The sequence below is a fragment of the Panthera leo genome, chromosome D3, assembly GCF_018350215.1.
Source record: "Panthera leo isolate Ple1 chromosome D3, P.leo_Ple1_pat1.1, whole genome shotgun sequence".
Taxonomy (NCBI): domain Eukaryota; kingdom Metazoa; phylum Chordata; class Mammalia; order Carnivora; family Felidae; genus Panthera; species Panthera leo.
In genome coordinates, this window is record NC_056690.1 from 21,377,140 (window position 1) to 21,401,619 (window position 24,480).

At 39.3% G+C, this 24,480-nt stretch overlaps 1 protein-coding gene across 15 annotated transcripts in view; it reads right to left on the reverse strand.

Moving 5' to 3' along the window:
* Positions 1–24,480, reverse strand: part of DEPDC5 (DEP domain containing 5, GATOR1 subcomplex subunit) — a 147,026-nt gene that overhangs the window by 116,116 nt on the left and 6,430 nt on the right. For all 15 annotated transcript variants that reach the window (XR_006195092.1, XR_006195091.1, XR_006195093.1 and 12 more), the window contains 7 exons: positions 23,859–23,942; positions 22,806–22,855; positions 16,352–16,421; positions 11,357–11,435; positions 10,149–10,210; positions 5,456–5,525; positions 4,817–4,889 (listed from right to left, as the gene is read on the reverse strand). Coding sequence is in view for 11 of the 15 variants with exons in the window: in XM_042909807.1 (XP_042765741.1) it covers positions 4,817–4,889; positions 5,456–5,525; positions 10,149–10,210; positions 11,357–11,435; positions 16,352–16,421; positions 22,806–22,855; positions 23,859–23,942 (488 nt within the window). In the remaining 4 variants the exon portion in view is untranslated. The remainder of the gene's footprint in view (positions 1–4,816; positions 4,890–5,455; positions 5,526–10,148; positions 10,211–11,356; positions 11,436–16,351; positions 16,422–22,805; positions 22,856–23,858; positions 23,943–24,480) is intronic.

Genomic DNA, 24,480 nt, shown 5'->3' on the forward strand with positions numbered 1-24,480 from the left:
TGACTGCATCTGGGAGGTGGAATTTAAAGTGTTTTGAATTACTCTTAACTATACTTTGTGATTTTCCTAAAATAAACCTATATCATTTTTATAGAAGGAAAAACACAACCAAAGCTTCTTTTGCTATAAAAAAATGTTGTGGATGACTTTTTAATGATGTGGGGAAATTTTTTTTAAGTTTATTTATTTTGAGAGGGAGAGAGAGGGAGAGAGAGGGGACAGACAAAATCCCAAGCAGGCTCTGTTCTGTCAGCACAGAGCCCAACACGGGGCCCAATTCCACACACCCTGAAATCATGACCTGAGCCAAAACCAAGAGTCTGACACTTAACCAACTGAGCCACCCAGGCACCCTAGGAAATTTATATTAATGATATATTCATATGCATATATAAATCTACATTCATAACTCATACATTCATGTTTTATATAATGTTTTAATATGTCCATAATTATATTCAAATGAATTCATACTCATTATGTACAAATGGCTTCATGTACTCTTAAGCCACAAGAGCTCTCAAGGGTCCAGGAATCAGGGGTGCATGGCTAGTTCAGTTGGTAGAGTATGCAACTCTTGATCCTGGGGTTGTGAGTTCAAGCCCCATGCTGGATCTAGAGATTACTTAAAAAATAATAATAAAAAGGTTCCAGGAATCCACTGAAGTGTTTTAAAGAATTTATCAGTGTAAAGGGATAAATGGTAATAATGTTGGGGGAAGAAATGGCCCATCCTTTCATGAAATTCTCACAGGGATACAGGACCCAAAAGAAGATCAACAAATAATTTAAAGTAAGATCAGTATGGGGTTGAAGAATACAGTGGTCAAAAGTACAGACTCTGAACTAGACTGAGTCAACTGCATCCTCTGTCACTTAATCCTCCATGGGCTTTGGATAAGTTAAACTCTGTGTCCAAGTGTCTACACCTATAAAATGAGATGAGTAACTATCACAAGGAATGTTGTGATATTTAAATGAAACAAAGATGCCTAAATTGCTTAGAATCAGGCCCCGTACATAAGTCCTGAATACAAATGATAATTATTACCATCTTATTTTCACCTCAATAGTGAAGCCACTATTATTTTCTATCTTGTGCTCTTTTATAGATTTTTCAAAATTTCTACAACAAAGATGCATTATTTCTTCAGTGATATAAAAAGGTAATCCAACAAGTGATAAAGGAAATACAGTTGTCCCTTAAACAACATAGGGGTTAGAGGCAGTGATGTCCTTGCCCTGTGCAATAGAAAATCTGCGTGTATGTTTTGACTCCCTGAAAACTTGACTGGAAGCCTTACTGATAACTTAAACATTAATATATTGTCCATTAATATATTGTGTATGTTATAGGTATTATATATTATATTCTTACAATAAAACAAGCTAGACAAAAGAAAGTGGTATTAAGAAAATCACAAGTCGGGGTGGGGGGGGGGGGGGGGGAGGGCCTGGGTGGCTCAGGTGATTAAGCATCTGACTCTGATTTTGGCTCACATCATGATTTTGTGGTTTGTGAGTTTGAGCCCCAAGCTGGGCTCTGCACTGGCAGCGTGAAGCTTGCTTGGGATATTCTCTCTCTCTCTCTCTCTCTCTCTCTCTCTCCCTCCCTCCCTCCCCTATTTGTACTCTCTCTCTCTCAAAATAAATAAAGAAAAAATAAAAAAGAAAATCATAAGGAAAATACCTTTATAGTACTGTCTTGTAGCTATCAAAAAAAATCCACATGTAACTGGATCCGTGCAGTTCGAACCCATGTTGTTCATATTGTAAAAACAAACACAAAAGATTAAGCTAATAATGATGCATGATTCTAGGAAGAAATCTGGATCAGGAAAAACATTTCAATAAGGAATATTAGGACAATTGGCAAAATCTTACATTCTCTTACAAAGTCCTTGGTCCTTAAAAGATGATAATGAAGTAGAAGATAATCATGTGTCTACTAAATGTTAATAATTGGTAAATCTAGGTGAAAAGTATACAGATTCATCATATTCCTCTTTCAATGTTCTCATAATTGAAAAGATTTTGAAATAAAAAGTTAAAAAGGTTACTCCAAAAACAGCCTTAAAAAGTTTCATAATTTGTCACTCTTTGGTGCTTATCCACAATTTACGGTTTTTTAAAAAATATATATAATTACTAAAGAATATTTATTCTTGGGGCGCCTGGGTGGCTCAGTCGGTTAAGCGTCCGACTTCAGCTCAGGTCATGATCTCACAGTCCGTGAGTTCGAGCCCCGCGTCGGGCTCTGTGCTGACAGCTCAGAGCCTGGAGCCTGCTTCAGATTCTATGTCTCCCTCTCTCTCTGCCCCTCCCCTGTTCATGCTCTGTCTCTCTCTGTCTCAAAAATAAATAAACATTAAAAAAAAAAATTAAAAAAAAAAAAAAAAAAGAATATTTATTCTTTAGAAATGCTATTACAAAGTTGAGAAGGGAGAGAAAAATACAAATTGGCATTTGGTGTTGGCTTCAGACTTAGGAGGGAACTAGCTACAAAGAAATATGTTTAGGGCTCCAGGTTGGGAGGGAGGGGAGAGGATTGGCCATCTGACACAAAAACTAAACCCACAAAGTAAACTGTTACTGTAGAACACAAAGACATTGTATTTCAGAGTTTAAGATAGGAAGGGAAACTAGCAAAGGGTTCCTCCTCTGGGTTACAGAAGGAAACAGTCTAAGGAAGCAAGACTGAACCAATGACAGAGTAGTGCATTTGAGAGAAGCAGTCTCTAAGGGCTTTAACAAGTATAGTTAGTTGATGAAATGTGCTCAGTTTCAAAGGACTTGTTTGTTTGTTTGTTTTTAAATTTTTTTGATGTTTATTTATTTTTGAGAGAGACAGAGACAGAATGAGAGTGGGTTGGGGCAGAGAGAGAGGGAGGCACAGAATCTGAAGCAGGCTCCAGGCTCCGAGCTGTCAGTACAGAGCTTGACGTGGGGCTCAAACTCATGAGCTGTGAGATCATGACCTGAGCCAAAGTCAGACGCTCAACCGACTGAGCCACCCAGACGCCCCTCAAAGGACTTGGTTTTTACTTTAACATAAAATCTTGGTTACTTCAGGCAAGAATAAAATAATCCATTTAAAATCTACAAAGCAAAAGTGTTTCTTTTTATTTTTTTAACGTTTATTCATTTTTGAGAGAAAGTATGAGCAGAGGAGAGGCAGAGAGAGAGAGAGAGAGAGAGAAAGAATCCTAAGCAGTCTCTGTGCTGACAGCAGACAGCCCAATGCGGCGCTTGAACTCACAAACCATGAGACCATGACCCAAGCTGAAGTTGGACACTCAATCGACTGAGCCACCACCCAGGCACCCACAAAAGGGTTTTTAAAGTCTGTTTTGAGATCCACTCTAGCTTCCACCTGAAGCGCCAAGAATCACATAATAAACTTCTCCACAGATCTGAGAGTTTAAAAGATCAAGGGCCTTCAGCTCCAGGCCCAAGTGCAACCCATCCGACTGTATCTACTACGCTTCTATCATCTCACAAAGCATTCCCTTATTCAGGGGCACTGTCAGCACATCTGGACTGATGAGCATTCCTGATAAGTCTTACAAAAAAGGTCCAACCTAAATCCCATCAAGTCTTTAGAGAGGGCTTCTCAACCTCAGTACCATTGTTACCTTGGGCTAAATAACTTTGCAGCGGGGGCTGTCCTGTGAGCACTGCAGGATGCATAGCAGCATCCCTGGCCTTTACACAGTAGGTATCAGTTGTACAACCTCCCCTTCCTACCTATCCTATACCATTTTGACCAAAAGGAAAAAGAAGTCTCTAGACACTGCCAAATGCCCGGGGTGAGTGGAGAGGGCAGCTAAATTGCCCCAGTTGTAACCTCTGATTTACAGAAAATAAGTACCACCACAAGGATGCAATCAGACAAATCCAGAAGGGGTCCTCCTTAGCCTCCCTACTCAAAATGGGGTACAGAAACCAACATATGCAAGCATAGAAACTAGTTAGACATGCAGAATCTCAGGCCCACCCCAGGACTCCTGAACTGATTGGACTCAGCACAATCCCCAGGGGAGGTTCATAGGCACACGGAAGTTTGGAAAACACAGTACTACAGAACTACCAACTCAGAGTCTTCAACATGTCACGTGTTTGGGGACAAAAAGGAAGGGTGAAATTGCTTTAGATTAAGACTTAACAGGCAGATTAAACAGAAGTTATCAGAGAATTAATGAAACCTAAATATGTACTAGATATTAGATGATATTATAGAATTGACTTTGTCCAATGTGACCATGATATTGTGGTTATATGTGAAATCAACCTATCTTTTAGATATGCATAAGAACAAAATGTCATATTTATAATTTACTTTAAAATAAAATGTAGCCAAAAAACAGATGAAGCAAATGCGGCATAATAATAGCTGTTAAATCTAAGTGTTGGGTGTGTGAATTTATTATATTATTTGTTCTTCTTTTCTGTGAGTTTGAAATTTTTCACAGTACAAAGTTTGAAAAGTCTAAATGCAATGTGGTAACCTGGATTGGATGCTGGAATGAAAAAAGGTACATAAAGTGGGAAAACTGATGAAATATGAGAACTGTCTGAACTCAGTTAATAGTACTATACCAGTGCTAATCTCATAGTTTTGACAAATGTACCATAGTTAGGAAATATTAACAGGGAAAACTGGGTGAAGGGTATATGTGAACTCTCTGTGCTACCTTTGTAACTATTCTGTAAACCTAGTATGCCAAAATTAAAGGGTTACTTTTTTTTTAAGTTAGGAAAGAAACAGCCAAGAAAAGGGGGGGGGGGGGTGGGCATAGCAAAGCCTCAAACATACTTATAAAAGTCTTCATAGTACCGTCCCTTGTGATCCTGTCGAATTGAGGCTCGGTTTATTTCAGGAAATTCATCTGAAAAAGAGAAAACAACACATGTAGATCAGGTTGAGAAGAGAAATTCACAGTTTATCTGCTCCTCCTTCTGGGTTGAAGATTTGCATTACCAAAATAAATGAACAAATGAATGAATGAAATTATATCAAGTTGGCTTTAAGATGAATCATGGCCCACAGACTTCTTGCATCCACTAATGGACTGTGCTGTTTTCCATTTTACCCTACGCTCATTAGAGAAAAAGTGGGAAAGATGAGTGGGAAAGATGAAAAAGGGAAAGATGGTAAAGAATGGATGGAAAGCTTAATAAAAAGAACTATAGGGGGCGCCTGGGTGGCTCAGTCGGTTTAGCGTCCGACTTCAGCTCAGATCATGATCTCACGGTTTGTGAGTTCAAGCCCCATGTCAGGCTCTGTGCTGACAGCTCAGAGCCTGGAGTCTGCTTTGGATACTGTGTCTCCTCCTCTCTTTGCCCCCACCCCCCCCATACTCATGCTCTTTCTCTGTCTCTCAATAATAAACATTAAAAAAAAATTTTTTTTAACTGTTAGCATTAAAAAAGGAACTGTAGGAGAAAGACTTACCAAGAGATTTTGCATCATAGAAAGTTCTAGAAAATAGGACCACTGTCACTTCATGACTACAGTTCTTCTCCTAGGAATGAGTAGAGAAAAAGCAGCTCAAGTTTATTTCATTCACTTCATGATGAAGCAGCCTGCATTAACATAATATTCTCAATTCTAGGAGACTCAGTGGCAGCACACTGTATTGGATGATGTCACATCATTGTAGGTTGCATGATGCAGTGAACAGAGCACTGCTGGAGTGAGAAGATGCAGGTTGAGTCCTGGCCCGGAAATTTACCACTATGTAACCTTGGGCAATAGTCCCAGGAATGCAAAAAGTGCTTTGAAAACAGCAAATCATCAATACGTATGGGTCACTATCTCTGTTCTTGATTTGGCATGAACTAGATGAACCCAATATCAAAGGATCATGCTATTTGTACCTGCTTCATGGTGTTTTTAAAATTTCTTCAGAACCATAGTTTAGGAACAAGAACAGAACACATAGTGCTGAATGTAAGAATCAAATACACCCCCCACATCCTACCACTGTCATAAAATCAGGGTTGGGAGCTGCTCAAGATGCAGCAGTTGAAGCCAAGGTGTCATAGTACCTTTGGATTGAGATGGGGACTAGTGAGAATAAACATTTCCATGGAGTCTGGAAATCAACATTCTGGAAACAGGGTATTTACAGATAGCATGAAATGTGGCTTGCACCAGTAAGCCAGCAAGCCCAGTTTCAGTTCCTCCCGGATCTTCGAAGATGAGTGCTTCCACTGACCAACCCCATCTCTAACCCACCATGTTAACTGACTACACAATTCAGCATTTACCATGTAAGGTATATATACAACATGATGCACATAACATGCCACCTTATATTCCCCCATGGATATATCTCAAGTGGACAGAAATTCCTAAATACAAGCAACAGCACCAAGAGCAGAGTGCTAGGAAACAGCAAATCTTCATTAGTCACCTACTAATTTATTGGATGCCCAGTGCTCCAAACTCAACTCCAAATTTATCTTACTTTGGTGTAAGTGATAAATAAGGATAAATGCCTTACAATGATTGGACTGGTGTGGGTATATGAGCCTCTCAACTCATGTGACAGTGGGGCTAACATACAACAGGTGGCATGGCCTGGGGTAATAATACAGACAGGATAGCACAGAGGCCACGATCTCAGGGTAGCTCTGGGAGAATGGAGGGCACCAGATGAGAATCCTCATTCTGCTTTCACATGCTGTTGATCATGGTTACCCAAATTCACTGAGCTGTACTTTTCCTACCAGTATTAACAGGAGCAAGAGGATTGAGTGAGATAATGTAGGCAAAACACATACCATGATACCAGGTATGTCAAAATACTCAATGAATGTTAACTGGGACTACTACTATTATCCCCACCCCTACTATATTTTGGGCTCTGAAATGAATTCATGAACTCCCATGCTCAATCCTGCTGTCCACAGTGTTAGCTGTAAGTTATTCAATAGGAGGCATAAAGAACAACCGGGGTGCCTGGTGGCTCAGTTAGTTGAGTGACTAACTCTTGATTTTAGCTCAGGTCACGATCTCACCGTTTGTGGGATCAAGCCCCATGTTGGGCTCTGTGCAGCACAGCACAGAGCTTGATTGGGATTCTCTCTCCCTTTCTCTCTGTGTCTTCCCTGCTTGCTCACTCTCTCTCTCTCACTCAAAATAAATAAACTTAAAAAAACTGTAAAAAGGTATAAACAACGTTCACCTTCACCAAATATCATTAAATCAATACAGAGTGGCTACAGAAAGTTATTTTAATTCATTTTCAAGTTCCTGCTTTAAAACCAAGTTCTTGACTTTAAAAAAATTAACAAATCCTAAGAGTGAAGTCCTATAAACTAATGACTAGGCCTATGCCAAACCCTACCCCTATATCTAATCAAAAGTCCATTCATAGACTGTAGGGTGAGGGAACATCTAAGGGACACTGAGCCAGACTTGAAATGGAGGTTTTCACACACCCAATACTGAAATGGCCACTATGTGGTCCAAGGTGACCATTATTTAGTCCATCTCAAACTTTAGCCCCTGTACTCAGGCAGACACAAAGACCCCATCACTGTTAAGCCACATGACTGCAGAAGCCTCCTGGCTGGTCTGCTTAATTCCATGTGTCACTTCACCACACTGCTCCTGGCCACTTGGACTACTCTTTCCTCAAATTCTCCCCAGCTTTGATCATATTGACCACTTGCTTGAGAATCTTTAATAGTTCCCACACTTCCTGTCAAGTCCAAACTGCCTGGCTTGATGTGACCCCATCCTTTGAATCTATCTTACTACTTAATTATTCCCTACACTAACCCTCTGTGAAGTTGCCTAAGACCATACCCTACTCTCATGCTCATCTACACCCTTTTGTTCAAACTGTTCATCTGACATACCCTCTCCATCTTCCTTTCCAACCATCCAAACCTTCCTCAGTCTTCAGGTCCAAATTCAAAAGTAAATAAAATTCTAAACCCTAAAACATATGGCTTTCTATTGTTTCAAATATGTAGATGCAAGCTCCCCAGCAGATCCGTAAGTTCTCTGAAGGCAAGCGTCATCTATTTCCATACCCTTCACAGCTGATGGATAGTGCCCCCATACTGCTGAGGTAGGAAGACGGTACTTAGACTCAACTGAGACCTTACTACGTACAGATGCTTTAAAACACCTTGTGAGGCAGGGACTATTATAATCTCTATTTTGCAGAAAAGAAAACAGAGGCTCAGAAAGACTGACTACTTCTCCAAGATTAAAAAAAAAAAAAAAAAAAAAAAAAAAAAAAGCTAATCAGAGCAGAATAATTTTAAACGCTGTCCATTTTTATCCAAATCCCACGCTCTTTGCCACAACATAATGTGACCTCAAATAGCTCTCCTACATTAGGTCTTTGATCCCCCTTGAGTTAATTTTTGTATATGATGCAAAGTAAGACTCCAAGTTCATTCTTTTGCATATGGATATTCAGTTGCCTCAGAACCATTTGTTGAAGAGACTCTTCTTTCCCTCATTAAATGGACTTGACATCTTTGTCTAAAATCAACTGACCACAGATGTATCGATTGATTTCTTGTACTCTCAATTCTATTCCATTGATTTACAAATCTATCTGAATGCCAGTACCACATGGTTTTGACTATTTTGGCTTTGTAGTAAGTTTTGAAATTACGAAGTAAGAGTCCTCCAACTTTATTGTTCTTTCTCAAGGTTGTTTTGGCTATGCAGGATCCCTTGCAATTCTTCATAAATTTTACAATCAGCTTTTCCATTTCTGCAAAAAAAGGCCACTGGGATTCTGATAGGGACTGAACTATAGTTTGAGTAGTATTGCCACTTTAACGGTATTAAGTCTCCCGATCTATGATTATGGGTTGGTTCTTTCTCACTTATTTAGATCTTTATTAATCTCTTTCAGCAAGGTTTTATAGATTTTAGCAAACAAATATTGCACCTCCTTGGGTAAATTAATTGAAAGTATTTTATTCTCTCAGATGCTCTTGTATATGGAATTTTTTTAAGTTAATTCTCTTTTTAATTTTTGTTTTAATTTTATTTATTTATTCTGAGAGAGAGAAAGAGAGTGAGTGGGGAAAGAGCAGAGAAAGAGGAAGATAGACAGAATCCCAAGCAGGCTCCTCACCAGCAGTGCAGAGCCTGACACAAGGCTCGAATTCACGAACCATGAGATCATGACCTGGGCCAAAACCAGGAGTCAGACACCCAAGCAACTGAGCCACCCAGGTGCCCCAATTTAATTCTCTTTTTAAAATTTAATTCCTTGGGGGAGCCTGGGCGACTCAGTTGGTTAAGTGTCTAACTCTTGATCTCAGTTCAGGTCATGATCTCAGGATTGCGAGTTCAAACCCCCTGTTGGGCTCTGTGCTGGGTGTGAAGCCTACTTAAATAAGTACATACATACATACAATTTATTTCTTTGCTTTTAAATTTCTTGTTCAGAGTGTTCATTGCTGATGAAATACAACTGATTGCTTGTGTTGATTTTGTAACCTTGCAGCTTTGCTGAATCCATTTCTTAGCTCTAATAGTTTTTTGGTGAATTTTTTAGGATCTTCTACATGTAGGAGATCATCTGTCAATAGAATAGTTTTATTTCTTCTTTTCCAATACGTATGCTTTCTATTTTTTTTCTAGTTGCTGAGGCTAGAACTTCAAGTACAATGCTGAACACCAGTGGTGACAGCAGGCATCCTCACCTTGTTCCTAATCTTTTTTTTTTTTTAATTTTTTTTTTAATGTTTATTTTTGAGAGAGACTGTGTGAGCAGGGGAGGGACAGAGAGAGGGAGACACAGAATCCAAAGCAGGCTCCAGACTCCAAGCTGTCAGCACAGAGCCTGACGCAGGGTCTGAACTCACGAGCTGTGAGATCATGACATGAGCCAACCGACTGAGCCACCCAGGCACTCCACCTTGTTCCTTATCTTAAGGAGGAAAGTTTTTAGTCTTTCACCATTGAGTCTGATGTCAGCTGTGGGTTTCTCATAAATGACCTTTATCATGTTGAGGTAGTTAAAGTAATTAAATCTATAGTTTTATCAATTTAGGCTTTAGCTTAGACACTTTAACTAAAGGCAGCTTAGTAGAAACAGTGTATTTCTAAAATCTGCAATGAATAAGTTTATGTAATGAGGTTTACTATATAAAAAACATACCTTCCACTTGGTAAAGAGATCAGCAAGGAAACCATTCACAGCTTTCTCAAAATATAGATCCCCTGAAAAGCAATGAGAAGAGGGTGAAGATTATCTTTATTTCTTGTTCACAATATCTTCTCTCAGTAAAATAGCAGGAATGAGACCAAAGAGAAGGTGGGTTCTGCTGTATCTTAAAACAAGGTCCTAAAAGCCAGATGTATAGAAGTGTTCAACTTAGACTTTCTACCAAGCCAAATTTAGTATCTGCCTAAGAGGCCATGGCTCCAAGGTAACATCCAAGATTGAAACACTTTGATGATTTAAAAATACAGAGTTGGGGGGCCTGGGTGGCTCAGTCAGTTAAGTGTCCAACTCTTGATTTCGGCTCGGGTCATGGTCTCACAGTTCATGGGTTAAAGCCCCAAACTGTTCAAGCTGACAGCATGGAGCCTGCTAGGGTGTCTGTCTGTCTCTCTCGCGCGCCCGCGTGTGTGTGCGCTCTCTCTCTCTCTCTCTCTCTCTCTGTCTCTCAAAATAAACTTTTTTTAAAAAAGAAAAATACAGTGTTATCTTCAGAATGAGACGAAGAATATATACTAAAGGTGAGTATTTCACAATGACGTTCAAAGTTGATTAGAAGAGGACCCTGGGCATTCACTGAATTATTATTTGCAGTTCTTGCTGTTCTTGAGTGACCTTGATGACCCATGGCACAAATTCGCTTATAATTTGCTAAACACTAATATGAAATACATGCACTATAGGGTTGGTGTGTTGGACACAGTATCCACACCTCATAGCAGCTTTTCTTCCCTCTACTCATTACATAGTAATTCTAATAAAATGAGACCAACATGGAGATTTCTCTGAGTGACAGGAAGAGAAATGAAAGATATCAAAGAAAGTGTTGGTTCCTACCCACAGAGTGACTTTATGACTTTTCAACCTATACTTACAGAACAATTAAAGATCTGAGAAGTCAGATTTTCCATTAATACTGTACAGCATTTCATGGAATTCACCAAATAAATAAATGTCTGTGTGTGTGTGTGTGTGTGTGTAAAAAATTTACTTTCAATATATTTATTTTCGCATTTGAGGATTTATAAAGATCTCAAGATACATTTTTAGAGAATGTCAACATCTTGCTATAAAATGATACCAACTTGGGGGAAACCAGATATATCTACCCAATGGCAGCTACAACCATCACTTAGGGACAGTACCATAAATATCGAAATCCCACATTTCACAGCTCATCTGAATAAATATGTAAACCATAGCCGACGTAGAACGGAACACCACCTGAAATAAACAAAAACATAGTTGCATTAAAAAGCAATGATGTAGGGGCGCCTGGGTGGCGCCGTCGGTTAAGCGTCCGACTTCAGCCAGGTCACGATCTCGCGGTCCGTGAGTTCGGGCCCCGCGTCAGGCTCTGGGCTGATGGCTCGGAGCCTGTTTCCGATTCTGTGTCTCCCTCTCTCTCTGCCCCTCCCCCGTTCATGCTCTGTCTCTCTCTGTCCCAAAAATAAATAAAAAAAGGTTGAAAAAAAAAATTAAAAAAAAAAAAAAAAAAAAAAAAAGCAATGATGTAGTTTCAGTTGCGCAAGAAGAAAAAGTTCTGTAGATTCATTTCACAACAATGTAAATGTACTTAACACTATTGAACTGTACACTTTAAAATGGTTAAGACATGGGGCGTCTGGCTGGCTCAGTCCATAGACCATGTGACTCTTGATCTCAGGGTTCTAAGTTTGAGCCCCAGATTGGGTGCAGAGCTACTTAAAAATAAAATCTTAAAAAATAAATAAAAGAAATGAAATATAAGACAGTAAATCTTAAATGTCTTTAACCACCCCCCCAAAAAAAAAACAATGATGGAAGATTTTCTCAATTGTGGCATGAGATTTCTAAAAGCAAGCTTCATCCCTCACATCATAAACTCTGAAGAGAAGATCCTGTCCCTGCCTTTTAGGAAATTATAGTAGAGGATTAAGATGTGCAAAAGACAGCAACATATACGAACATTCCATGAAGGTTCTCATAAGAAACATAGGAGAAAGGACAATAAATCTACCTGGGAAAGAAAAAAAAAGCTCATTACAAATGTAGAACCTGGGCTAAAATATGCCAGTTGATGAGCTGCCAGTCTAATAAATTATAATTCACATCGTACACGCCCTTCATACCCAGACTGCCTCAGGAACTAGGAAGGCTTTCCAGAAGCAAGGAAGCCTGAGAGGAGTGCGGAAGGATGGATGAGTAGCTTGTAAGGGGGGAAGGCAGGATCTAAGTGCTCTAGTCAGGAGAGAGTAGTATGTGCAAAGATACAGAGGCAAGAGAGAATGTGGCATGTTTAAGGAACAGCAAATGGTTCCCAAGGGCAGGACAGGATAGGGTGGGAGGGTTTGGAGGGGAGGGGTACATATGGGAGAAGTGACAAAATGAACTCCAGACTCAACTGCCTCCCCAGATTTCTCCTCTCAGAAGTCCAACAGGTATCTCACAAACATCTTTTCCCAAATGCTTCCAAATGTCTCCTCCTGTCTTTCCCACCTCATAAATGACACCACCAACTGTCTATCGAGCTGATCAATTCTTCTCTTTCCTTTGCTCCTTATATCCAATGCATCAGCAAGTTTTGCAGACTCTATCCCAAAACGCATCCCAAGTCTGCCCACATCTCTCCGTTGCTACAGCTCTAACCTCAGTCCATGCCACAGTCTTCTAACTTCCTAAGCCATTTCTCTGCTTCTATTCTTGCCCCTATAAACAATGCTCTACACAGAGCCAGAGTGGCTACAGCACATACTGTGGATGCCTATGGCACATCCTTTCTTCCTACGTAATGGGAAGCCAACACTATTCCGGGAGGCAAGGGACTATCAAAAGACTAAACCTCCCGGCTTCCTAAGTAGCTCCTCTCTCTTCTACCTAGAATATGAAGTGGTTACAGCAGCTCCAACTGAACCATGGAAGCCCAATCCTGAGGAAGGCAGAACAGGAAGACAAAAAAAGCCTATCTAGATCACCAATAATTGTGACAATGCCATCCTAGCAGTGAATGGCCTACCTAATGACTTATTTTACCAGAGAGAAAAAAGTTGACTTTGCTTGCCATTGCTACTTTAGGTTTTTTTGTTCAACAAAATCCAACTGGATGGCTCTCTGAGCTTGGCCCCAGTTTGTGGCAACATGGTTAAATGCATCACGAAAATCAGAATTGTCGGTAAATACAGGACAATTTATGTTATGGGGCCTCCCTCAGGAAAATCGTGAAGAAAATTGAAAAAAGCCAGCACAAGTACACATGCTCCTTCTGTGACAAAACTAAGATGAAGATGAGTTGTGGGGATCTGGCACTGTGGTTCCTGTATGCAAAGAATAGCCCATGCTGCCTGGACACACAACACTTCTGCCATCACAGCAAAGTCAGCCCTGAAAGAATTCAAAGACCAGTAGAAGTTCCACCATTTGAAACATCACTAGTCTATAACAAAGGTATTAACTTATGTAACAACAACAAAAAAATCCAACAGAATAAGTAATCTTTTGAAAGCCTAATTTGGAAATCACTCCCCCCTTAAAATCCTTCAGCAGATCGTCCTTAGAATACACTCTACACTGGTTACAAGGACCTGCATGAACTGGCTGGAACCAGACCACCTTCATATCGACATCATTCTCCCTATTCATATCCTAGGCTTCTGTCACACTGGCCTCTCACAATTGTTTCTTCTGCCTGGAACGCTCTTTGTCTCAACCTTCATACACTGACTAAGTCTCACCTTTATGGCACCTTCTCGGAGACACCTCCCTGCCCACCTTTGTAAAGAAGGTCTCTTGTTATTCTCTACCACAATGCCCATCTCTTTCCCTCAGAAGTTTTCATTTATCTCACTTGTTTACTAAGGTGGCCACACTCAGTCTTTCTCATTACCCAATTAATTTCCTTTGGAGTATTCATCATAATCTGTAATTACCACATTTATGGACTGGGTATCTACTTACATCTATCTCCCCACTACAGTGTAAGCTCCTTACTGGGAGGGATCTTGTTTGTGCTGTTTACCTGTGCATCCCCATTGAATGGGAATTCCCCACTCTGAATTCCCCTCTAGAATGAAGGATATTCATGGATAATGTTCTGTACCAGTTTGTTTTTTAAGTAATCTTTACGCCCAGTGCGGGGCTCAAACTCATGCCCCAGAGGTCGAGAGGCATGCTCTACCAACTGAGCCAGCCAGGAGCCATTAAAAATTAAGTGTAGGGACACCTGGGTGGCTCAGTAGGTTGAATGTCCGACTCTTTGATTTCGGCCCAAGTCATGATCTCATGCTTCGTGAGTTCAAGCCCCACGATGGGATTCTCTCTTTCCCTCCCTAAAATAAAATTTAAAAAATATATTAAAAACAAAGTATAAAAAAAAAAAGTACAGTAGCTGACACACAAGAGGTGCTTCCATATTATTTATTATAAGTGTATGAATAAGGTTGAAGAGGTAAACATACACCAAATTATCCTAGTCTTTGTAAATCATGCTTAAGAGTAATATCTTTTTTTTTTAATGTTTATTTATTTTTGAGAGAGAGAGAGAGACAGAGAGAGAGAGGCAGAGAGTGAGCAGGAGAGGGGTAGAGAGAGAGGGAGACACAGAATCTGAAGCAGGCTCCAGGCTCTGAGCTGTCAGCACAGAGCCTAATGCAGAGCTTGAACCCACAAGCTATGAGATCATGATCTGACCCAAAGTCAGACGCTTAAGCGACCAAGCCACCAGGCGCCCCAAGAGTGAATTTCTAGAGGGGCACCTGGGTGGCTCAGTCAATTAAGTGGCCTACTTTGGCTCAGGTCATGATCTCACAGTTCATGAGTTCAAGCCCCACATCAGAATCTCAGCTGTCAGCACATAGCCCATTTCAGATCCTCTGTCCCCCTCTCTCTCTGCCCCTCCCCAGCACATACATGCACTCGCTCTTGCTCTCTCTCTCTCTCTTAAAAGTAAATAAACTTAAAAAAAAAAAGAGTAAATTTCTAGAAAACTGGAGAGAAGCAAAACAAGATCACTATACCAATCTATGCCCACTAGAGCTGCAAGAAACTTTAAAAAATCTCACACCAAGTGTTGGAAAAAAATGAAAAACAACAGATTTTTATATATTGCTACTAGGAATACTAAGTGGTCCAAAGAATCTGAAAAAGAGTTTGGCATTATTTTACCTATAACCCATATACTCCTAATTATAGACTTAAAATACAGTATCAAGTACAAAAAAAGCTAGCTAAAAAGGACTATTTTTTTAATTTCACTTTAATAAAGCTTAAAAATAAGCAAAACAAATATACAGTAAACTGTTTAGAGTAACATACGTATGTATTAACACTACGCAAACAAGGAAAAATACAAAAATAAAATTCAGATAGTAGTTACCTATGAAGGCATTGGTTCTCAACTAGGGCCATTTGGTGATTTCTAGAGACATGTCTGGTTGTCGTGACCTGCAGGGCACTACTGGTATCTAGTGCACAGAGGCTAGGGATGCTGCTAAGCATCCCACAGTACACCAGACAGCACCCCCACCACAACACTGCCATTTTGGACCAGATAATTCTTTGGTCTGGAGATCTGTCTTATACATTGTATCATGTTTAGCAACATTCTTCACATAATCCTAGCTGTGACATATAAAAATATCTCCAGACATTGCCAAAAGTCCCCTGGGGAGGCAGTATCACCTTCAGTTCAAACCACTGCTCTCAAGGGAGGCAGAGGATGAGAACAAGGAAGAGCAGACAGGTGGTTTCACCAGCATGGGTAATGTTTACAGTTGTTCAGTTTGGCTTTTTCCAACTGGGATAAAGAACCAAAGAACGAGATTTCCTTTGCAAAGGTCTCTGTTCATGTTTACTGACTGTAATCTTCTACTGAGTTTAACCTTTGCGATGTATTCGTAGGCAAAGAAGCCTGCAGGTTAGACACAACATTTCCACATTTAGACCTCTTTCAGAAGAGAAAATGAAGATCAACCCCAAACTGGATAGATCCAACTATAAAACAGTAGAATTTCAGACATCCTTGACAATATTAAAATATTATCTACCTGAGAAGAGTAGCCATCAGGAGACAAGTTTTTGCTTGTCTCTGTTTTGTCTTTTGAGTTCAGGACTCAGACCTAACAGTATGAATAAACAAAACCACAAACGCATTTTATCAATCTCACCCTGGTATCTTCGCTGATATAACCACACATGACCTTTTCATTCTTGACCCACAGCTCACCAGCCTGTGCCCTGAAAAGATATACATGCAAGAGTTATTACAAGTCTTACATAAACCAAGAAGAAACAGGGATGACTTCAGGGTGGCTCACTGTACTCTCATATTTATCCTCAAATGACCTGGCCAGTTACAGATTTCCAGAAAGCCATGAAAAGATTACACAACATAATGAATTCTCAGAGTGTACTGAATTTGTATGACAGTTCTTAATCTGGGACTCTATAAACAACATGTCATTCTCAGGAGGGATTCAGGAAATCCATGATTTCTCTGAAATCATGCAAAGTTTTCTGGGCAGAGAATTATAACTTTTGTCAAATCTCAAAAGGGTCCACATCACAAAAACAGTTAGGAAGAACTAATGAATAATTTTGCTAATCCCAGCCTTCAACAGTTGTGAAAGTTCTGTGAACTTTCTCATGAACATGGACTTTCAAGAGAAACAAAATCAATCCTAATATCAGAATTAGAAGATAAGCAGTCATGGGGGCATCTGGGTGGCTCAGTCAGTTAAGCATCTGCCTTCGGCTCAGGTCATGATCTATCTCGAGGTTCATGAGTTCGAGCCCCACATCAGGCTCTGTGCTGTGCATGCAGAGCCTGCTTCAGATCCTCTGTCCCCCTCTCTGTGCCCCTCCCAGGAGCTGCTTGTGCGTGTGCACACACTTGCTCTCTTTCACTTGCTCTCTCTCAAAAGTAAATAAATAAAAACTTAAAAAAAAATACTTTAATAAAGAAGACAAGCAGTCAGGAGGCATATAGGGACAGGGTTCACATTCATTGGAGGCCATTCTGCTGAAAAGTTTTCATGGCAATTTGGTATTGCATTTGGGGGGCTTAATGTCTTTTCCTCTGCAACTTTTTAAGGGCACAAAATGGACAGACAGTTCAAAGAACATGGCCTTCTGAGGAGATCAGACTTGAGTGGAATGAGTCCCATCAGGAATCTAGGTTCTAAGAGTCACTGAACTAGCTGAATAGCCATGGGGAAATAACTCTGTGAGGCCCAGTGTCCTTATCTGAAAAAAGGAGATAATGACATCTACTTTGTAGAGCTGTTCTGAGAAACCAGATAATGTGGGGAAACTATTCTGGACAGTGCTGGGATAGGAGGTGCTCAAGTAAGTACTAGCAGGTATTTGCATTAGCAAGAACTATACCACTGGTAAATATTAACACAAAATGCTATTCTGGAAAGGAAGTGGTAGCTGTTATCTGAGTACCTCATAATCATCCCTCAACCAACCACTCAAGCCCTTCTCTTCTACCAACCCCAAAGCAATCTCCTGTCTGGCCCTAAGCAATCAGTCCTCATAAAAAAAGAAGAAAAGATAAAATCAAAGCAAGGAAAATGCTGTGTACCATGAGTCACAGGTCAGCCTACCTGAGAAACACTGGACAAATCAGTCAGCCTTACTGGCTTTCCCTCCCACCTGTAAAATGAAGAAAGCTGGACCAAGCCCATGGTTTTTAAAATATGCTTCCCAGGGGTGCCTGGGTGGCTCAGTTGGTTAAGTGTCCAACTTAGGCTCAGATCATGACCTAACAGTTTGTGGGTTTGAGTCTCACATAGGGCTCCTCAAAGCCTGCTTGGGATTCTCTTTCCCTCTCTCTCTGCCACTCCCTGACTCGTGTTTTCTCTCAAAATAAATAAATAAACTTAAAAAAAAAAAAACAACATTAAAATATGCTTCCCAGCTCTGCTTTCAGCAACAGGGGTGCTTTTTGGCATTCCTCTGCTCAGTGTGTCTGTGAGTGGACAAGTAGCAAGCCTTATCTGAGAAGGCACTTCTGTTTCTTTAACAGAAGGAAGGATGCAATGTTCCCAAGATCTCTGAGTTCTATTAGCAGGAAGTACTCTGCATACAGGCTACTGAATGCTAGATTAACCAGATCTCTAAATGGAGCTCATTGTTACTGCTCTAACTCACCAACTTCTGCTAGTATGTATAGACAAAGTAGTGTTACAAAATTTGGGCTTAGATTCCTGCACCTCCACTCCCTGTGGAGGTCAAGCCACAATCTGAACCAGTTTTTGAAAAATCAGTATATGTGGTTAATAACCCTGCCCCATCCATCTTCTACAGCTCTTGGGAAGATCCAATGAGATACTATAAATGAGAGGACTTGGTGAACTATGAACCAGTTATCATTCCAATGGAAATGGTTCTTTATAACACACAGAGAAAATGCAATCGTGACCTTTGCTCCTAAACCTAAAATCTGCTCTTACCCAAACAGGAATTGAGGTTGGCCCTGAGGTAGCTTCTCTTGTCTTTTCCGCAGATTCAAGGAAAGAAACAGAGCCACTGACAGATGCAAGTGTAAAATCCATATCCCCAGGGCAAAACCCAAGAGTGCACATGGCTTCCTACAAGAGAGGCAGAATGGCACATGGCCAACTCCCAGGAGGGTAAAGGTGACCTGGGGGGCACTAGTCCTTAATTATGTAGCAGCTTGGGCAGGCACTTCCCCTCCCTTTTCTATCAAGTGAGCTGCTGGGAGTCAGTGATCTCCACTATCTTTTACAGCTAAATTTCATCATTCTGTGAATATGAAGTTAAAATAAATGCAGAGTATGGTCGCTGTAGTGTCATCCACACAGCACAACTTTGAACAACCTAAATGTCCAGCAATGGCAGACCAGTTAAGTAAACAGAGTATCATGGAACCATTAAAACAATATTTACAAGGAGTTTTAACTTCACCAGAAATGTTTATATGCTTTTAAGTGGGAAAAAAAGGATACAAAATAGTACACATAGTATCACCATCTAAGTAAAAATACAAGCATGTGTATGTATATATGAAAATAAAACACTAAGGGGAGCCTGGCTGGCTCAGTCCGTAGAGCATGTGACTCTTGATCTTGGAGTTTTGAGTTCAAGCTCCACGATAGGCACAGAGATCACTTAAAAAATTTTTTGGAGGGGTACCTGGGCAGTTTAGTCGGTTAGGTGTCCAACTTCAGCTCAGGTCATTATCTCACAGCTGGTAAGTACAAGTCCCGTGTTGGGCTCTGTGCTGACAGCTCAGAGCCTGCAGCCTGCTTCGGATTCTGTGTCTCCCTCCCTCTTTGCCCTCCCTAGCTCATGCTCTGCCTCTCAAAAATAAACATTAAAAAAAAATTTTTTAATTAAAAAAAAAATTTTGTTTTGAGAGAGTGAATGAGCAAGCAGGGGAGGGACAGAGAGAGGGAGAGAGAGAATCCCAAGCAGGCTTTATGCCAAGAGTCAGATGCCCAACCGACTGAGTGACCAGATGCCCCTAAAAAATATTTTTTAAAAGAAAATGCTAAAAGATCACACCAAAATTTAAACATGGTTATCTGCACATAGTAGGCTTATATACCACTGTAAATTTTCTTCTTTATACTCTCTGTATTACCCAAATTTTCTAGAATAAATGTTTTCTTTTTAATTATGAAAACTGTTTTGGGCTCTTTTTTTTTTTAATTGTATATAAAATCATATATACTATATGTTCTCAAGCCAAAAAGGGTACTACATTTTGACAGAACTGTGTCAAAATGTTAACAGTGGTTGATTCTGAGTGGTAAATTGTTTCTTTTTCCTGCTTCTTTAATCTGTTTTTCAAATGGTCTACAATGAGCAAGTATTATATATAAAAATATTTAGCATATGCTTGGTATCTAGCATTTGATGAACAAGTGGTACTTAATATTAATTCTATAACTAGGAAAGACATTCCAACCGAATGACCACCAGAGAATCAAATTCAAATCAGAGAAGATCCCAGATGATCCTCTGCAGTACGGCAGATCCAACAGGAAACCATACACACACACACACACACACACACACACACACACACACACACACACACACAATTTTTTTTTTTTTAAGTAAAAAAAGAAACCTTAACTAGTCAACAGTCCCAAAAACTCTATCTGGAAAAATGAGATTTGTTCACAATGAGATCAAATAGACTTCTAAGTCTATCAAATAGGTTTCTAAGTTCCACATTTAAAAAAAGCAAAATGCTAATTTTTAGGAGATCATACAATACTTTTCTTTTAAAACTTTACTTTTTTAAAAAAATACTGATTGCAGTACGGATTAAAGAATACATGGAGAATTTAGTCAGAGAAAATCAAAATGTTTACCTTCGAAGGAAAAATGACATTTCAAAGGCAGGGTCTCAAGGTAATGGAACTGTCTCATATGTCCTTATGTATTAACTCAATTACCGGGTGAAAAGACTAAGTTACAGAAAAATTATTTAATAATTATGACTTTATATAAATAATGACTATCGTTTTTTATATGAGGTCCCAGAGCATCTTCCTTTTTTTTTTTTTTTTTTTTTTTTAATTTGCATGCCTCCACGTAGAAAAAAAAAGTGACTTTTGATTCAGCATAGGAAGACTATAAATAAGTCTTCTGGAGAAATGGTAGATTTTGTGGCTTACATTTAACCATGAATGAGCAAAATATTAGGACAGATCTTTAAAAGTCTAAACCTGACGTTATGTCAGGAGTTTTCATTTCTATATCTGGTACCATATGGATAAGGGCACTTGTGCAGAAAAACAAGAATTGTAAGAATGAATGGCATCTGAGTGGGTTTCTAAACCAGGGCTCAGCTAACTATAGCCTGCAGGTCAAATTCAGCCCATCTCCTATGTCTGTATGGCCCACAGCTAAGAATGGATTTTATATTTTTAAATGTTGAACAAAACAAAAAACTAAGAATTTGGGACAGAGACCTGAGACCCATGTGGCCTGAAGTGCAAAATCTTTACTCTCTGGTCCTTCACAGAAAAAGATTCTAAACCAAACACTTCATTTTGCAGAGTAGACTCAAGAGTCTCCCTGACCTGCCCACATCACCCTGCTAATCACCAGCAGTGCAGGAGTAGATTACAGCTTTCCTGACTCCTGGCCCACCACTTTGGAGACACTAGCTTGTACTGGAAAGCGTGAATCTAGGTTGCATGTCTTGTTTTGCTCGAGGCTTAGTCACTTCGTGGGCTGTGCTTTAAAATCTTCTAAGATTTTTCAAGGAATCTTGACCCTTCAACATTTTTAAAATTTTTTTTTTATTTTTCACTTATTTTTGAGAGAGCAGAGCACAAGTGGGGAAGGGGCAAAGAGAGAGGGAGACACAGAACGCGAAGCAGGCTCCAGGCTCTGAGCTGTTACTATAGAGCCCAACATGGAGCTCGAACTCACAAATCACGAGAACATGACCTGAGCTGAAGTAGGACGCTTAACCGACTGAGCCACCCAGGAGCCCCTTGATCCTCCAACTTTTAAAACGTCCCCATTTGGGGGAAAAAAATAATCCTTTACCTTTTCTTTCCTTTAGGATCAGTAGTTCAGATTAATCAAACAGGTCTAGTTGAGGAAGAAAAGTTCTTTACAAAAAGGATTCTAGCTAACAAAGGTAGGAGAAATGACTGAAGTAGAAAAATCACCCAGGCACCTGGGTGGCTCAGTCAGTTAAGCATCTGACTTCGGCTCGTCATGATCTCTTTTGGTTCATGAGTTCAAGCCCCGCATCGGGCTCTCTGCTGTTAGTGCAGAGCCTGCTCGAGATCCTCTGTACTCCCCTCTGTCTGCCCCTCTCCTGCTTATGCACATGTGCTCTCTGCCTCTCTCTGTCTCAAAAATAAATAAACATTAAAGAAAAGAAAAAAGAAAAGAAAATCACCATCTTGCAACAATCATAAATGAGTGAAACCATTAGGAGAAAAGTTGATGGGGAACTTCATAATGGAGGACCAGACTACATCACCAGAACCCACTGGTCAATTCTAGTGCCATTAAAAGTGAGTCAACCAGATGTAAATATGCTTGTGTTATACATAATGAATTTCAGGAAAGAGACCATTTTTTCTAAGAAGGATTTGTTTTTCATTATACACCTTTTTGCACTGTTTGAAGGCCTTATTCTGTGGACAATGTGCTCTTTGAATTAAAAGGCCCTTTTTTGCTCTTCTCCACAAACTGAAATTTAGGGATAATTATAATAAATCAAGAGTCATGCAATATGGTTAAAAAGGCAGCAAACCAGGAACTACTGTGCTAGTCATTTTGTATCTCCAAATATGTTTTTTAATCTGTAAAATGAGAAAGCTTGATTAAATACATTCATCTAAGGCTTTTTCTAGTTCTAAAATTATGAGTCTATACCTCCTTTATTACAGAATACCACGTGGCTTCAGCAACTTCCACTCATCTTAAAACCACTATAGCGCATTTTGGGATTTTTTTCAGTTTGCTTCAGCAACAACAATCTAACATTTTAAGCTATTGTGTATTTTATCATACAGACATCCACATGCCTCCAATGCTGTATGCAGCCCAGTTACTACACTAGATCCTACTTCCGTTTACTAGCTGATAAGTCACGAGTGATGTAATATCTACCTGATGCCAGCAAATTCCACCTTCTGAGTGATATAGGCACATGTGCTGACCTAAGGGAAGACAGAAAGAGAAAGACTATGAGATTCAATAATACATCAAGGCCATAAAAGGTCACAAAGAAAGTCTCCTGCCTTTCTAATTTCTTCTAACAACCCAAGGTTCAATTAATGTGGGAGTAATAGATTTACCCCATAGGGAAACCTGCTGGGGCAGGTATAACAGTAGGTTCTTACGAGTGTGGCAAGTATAGACAACAGTAAGAATAAACGCCTAGGCTCACTAATACACTTATCTTCACACATGTTTGCATATATATCTACATTTACATACTCATTTAATTACAGAACATTGATTTCTTATTTCAGCTCTCAATTTATAGAATGGAACTCTCTCCCATCCAATAAAAAAATGAGCAAACATTTTTTTCTGAAAATATACACTGTATGAAAGAAAATTCTACCTACAATGCGTTGCTTCATAATACTCAAAATGCTTAATAAGAAGAATGTTCAGTACCAGCTTGCAATGAACTGATCATTTTAGGTGGAAAATGTTAATTCAAAATAAAGAAACCAAGAAAACAGGAGCAGGATGTGGCAAAAAGCAGTCTAACCTGGAAGCAACAAAATCTGGGTTCTAGCTTGGTGTCAACCACTGACTGGTTTTTTTGGCTTGGGTAATCACTTACCTTTTCAATCTGTTCTCACATCTATAAGTTAATAAATTTATATGGGTAATAAATACCTGTCCACAGGGAGGTGATGTGAACATCTGAAAGCTAAAGTTCCATTCAAATGTAAAACGATATTATAATTTACCATCCAAACAAAAAAATGTGAAGTAAAAATCTATAAACAAGCAAATCAAAGCTCAAAAAAACTACAAAAAGAGAATGGAAGAAGATACACAAAGAATTTACAATAATTATCTATGATGCTGGAATTGGAAAGGATTTTATACTCTTCTCTCCACTAAATCTATCTCTATGAGGAACACGGATTATTAATACAATGGGAAAAGTAAGAGACTTTTTTTTTTTAAATCATATCTTACCAAACTTTTCTTTAATCGCCACATATCCCCTCGGCCAATATACTGATCCTTAAAGGTTAATTCCACTAGGTCAAGGGTCACATCCTAAAAGGGATAATCAAATATATCTTTCTGCATTACTCTGCCACACTTCATAGTCTTAAGATAATGCACACTAAGCATGAAGAACCATTTTAGCAAGAAAAAACTACTGGAAGACCATCCAATAACAGAAACCTGACAAACAGAATTTCATCCTGCCAGGAAAGACTTTTGAGCACAGATGGTAAGTCTACAACAGATGCTACAACAGCTGTATCATGATTAAGTGAAAAGAGTACCAAAGTAATAATTCTGTGTTTAGTCTTGACTCTGGCACATAAACAGGCCACTGAGCTCTGTGCTTTATTTCTTTAGAGAATGTAAATAGTATCTTATACACAATAATTTTTACCTATTATAACATCATTTCTCATTTCAGAAAAAAAAAAGAACACATACAAAAATTATAATTTCAATAGAAAATTTTACTATTAGCTTCACAAGCAGAATATATATAGAATCTTTTTAGGACAAACTTTAAAAAAAAAAAGGTGAGGGCTTTTTTTTTTTTAATTTTTTTAACCTTTGCTGATTTTTGAGA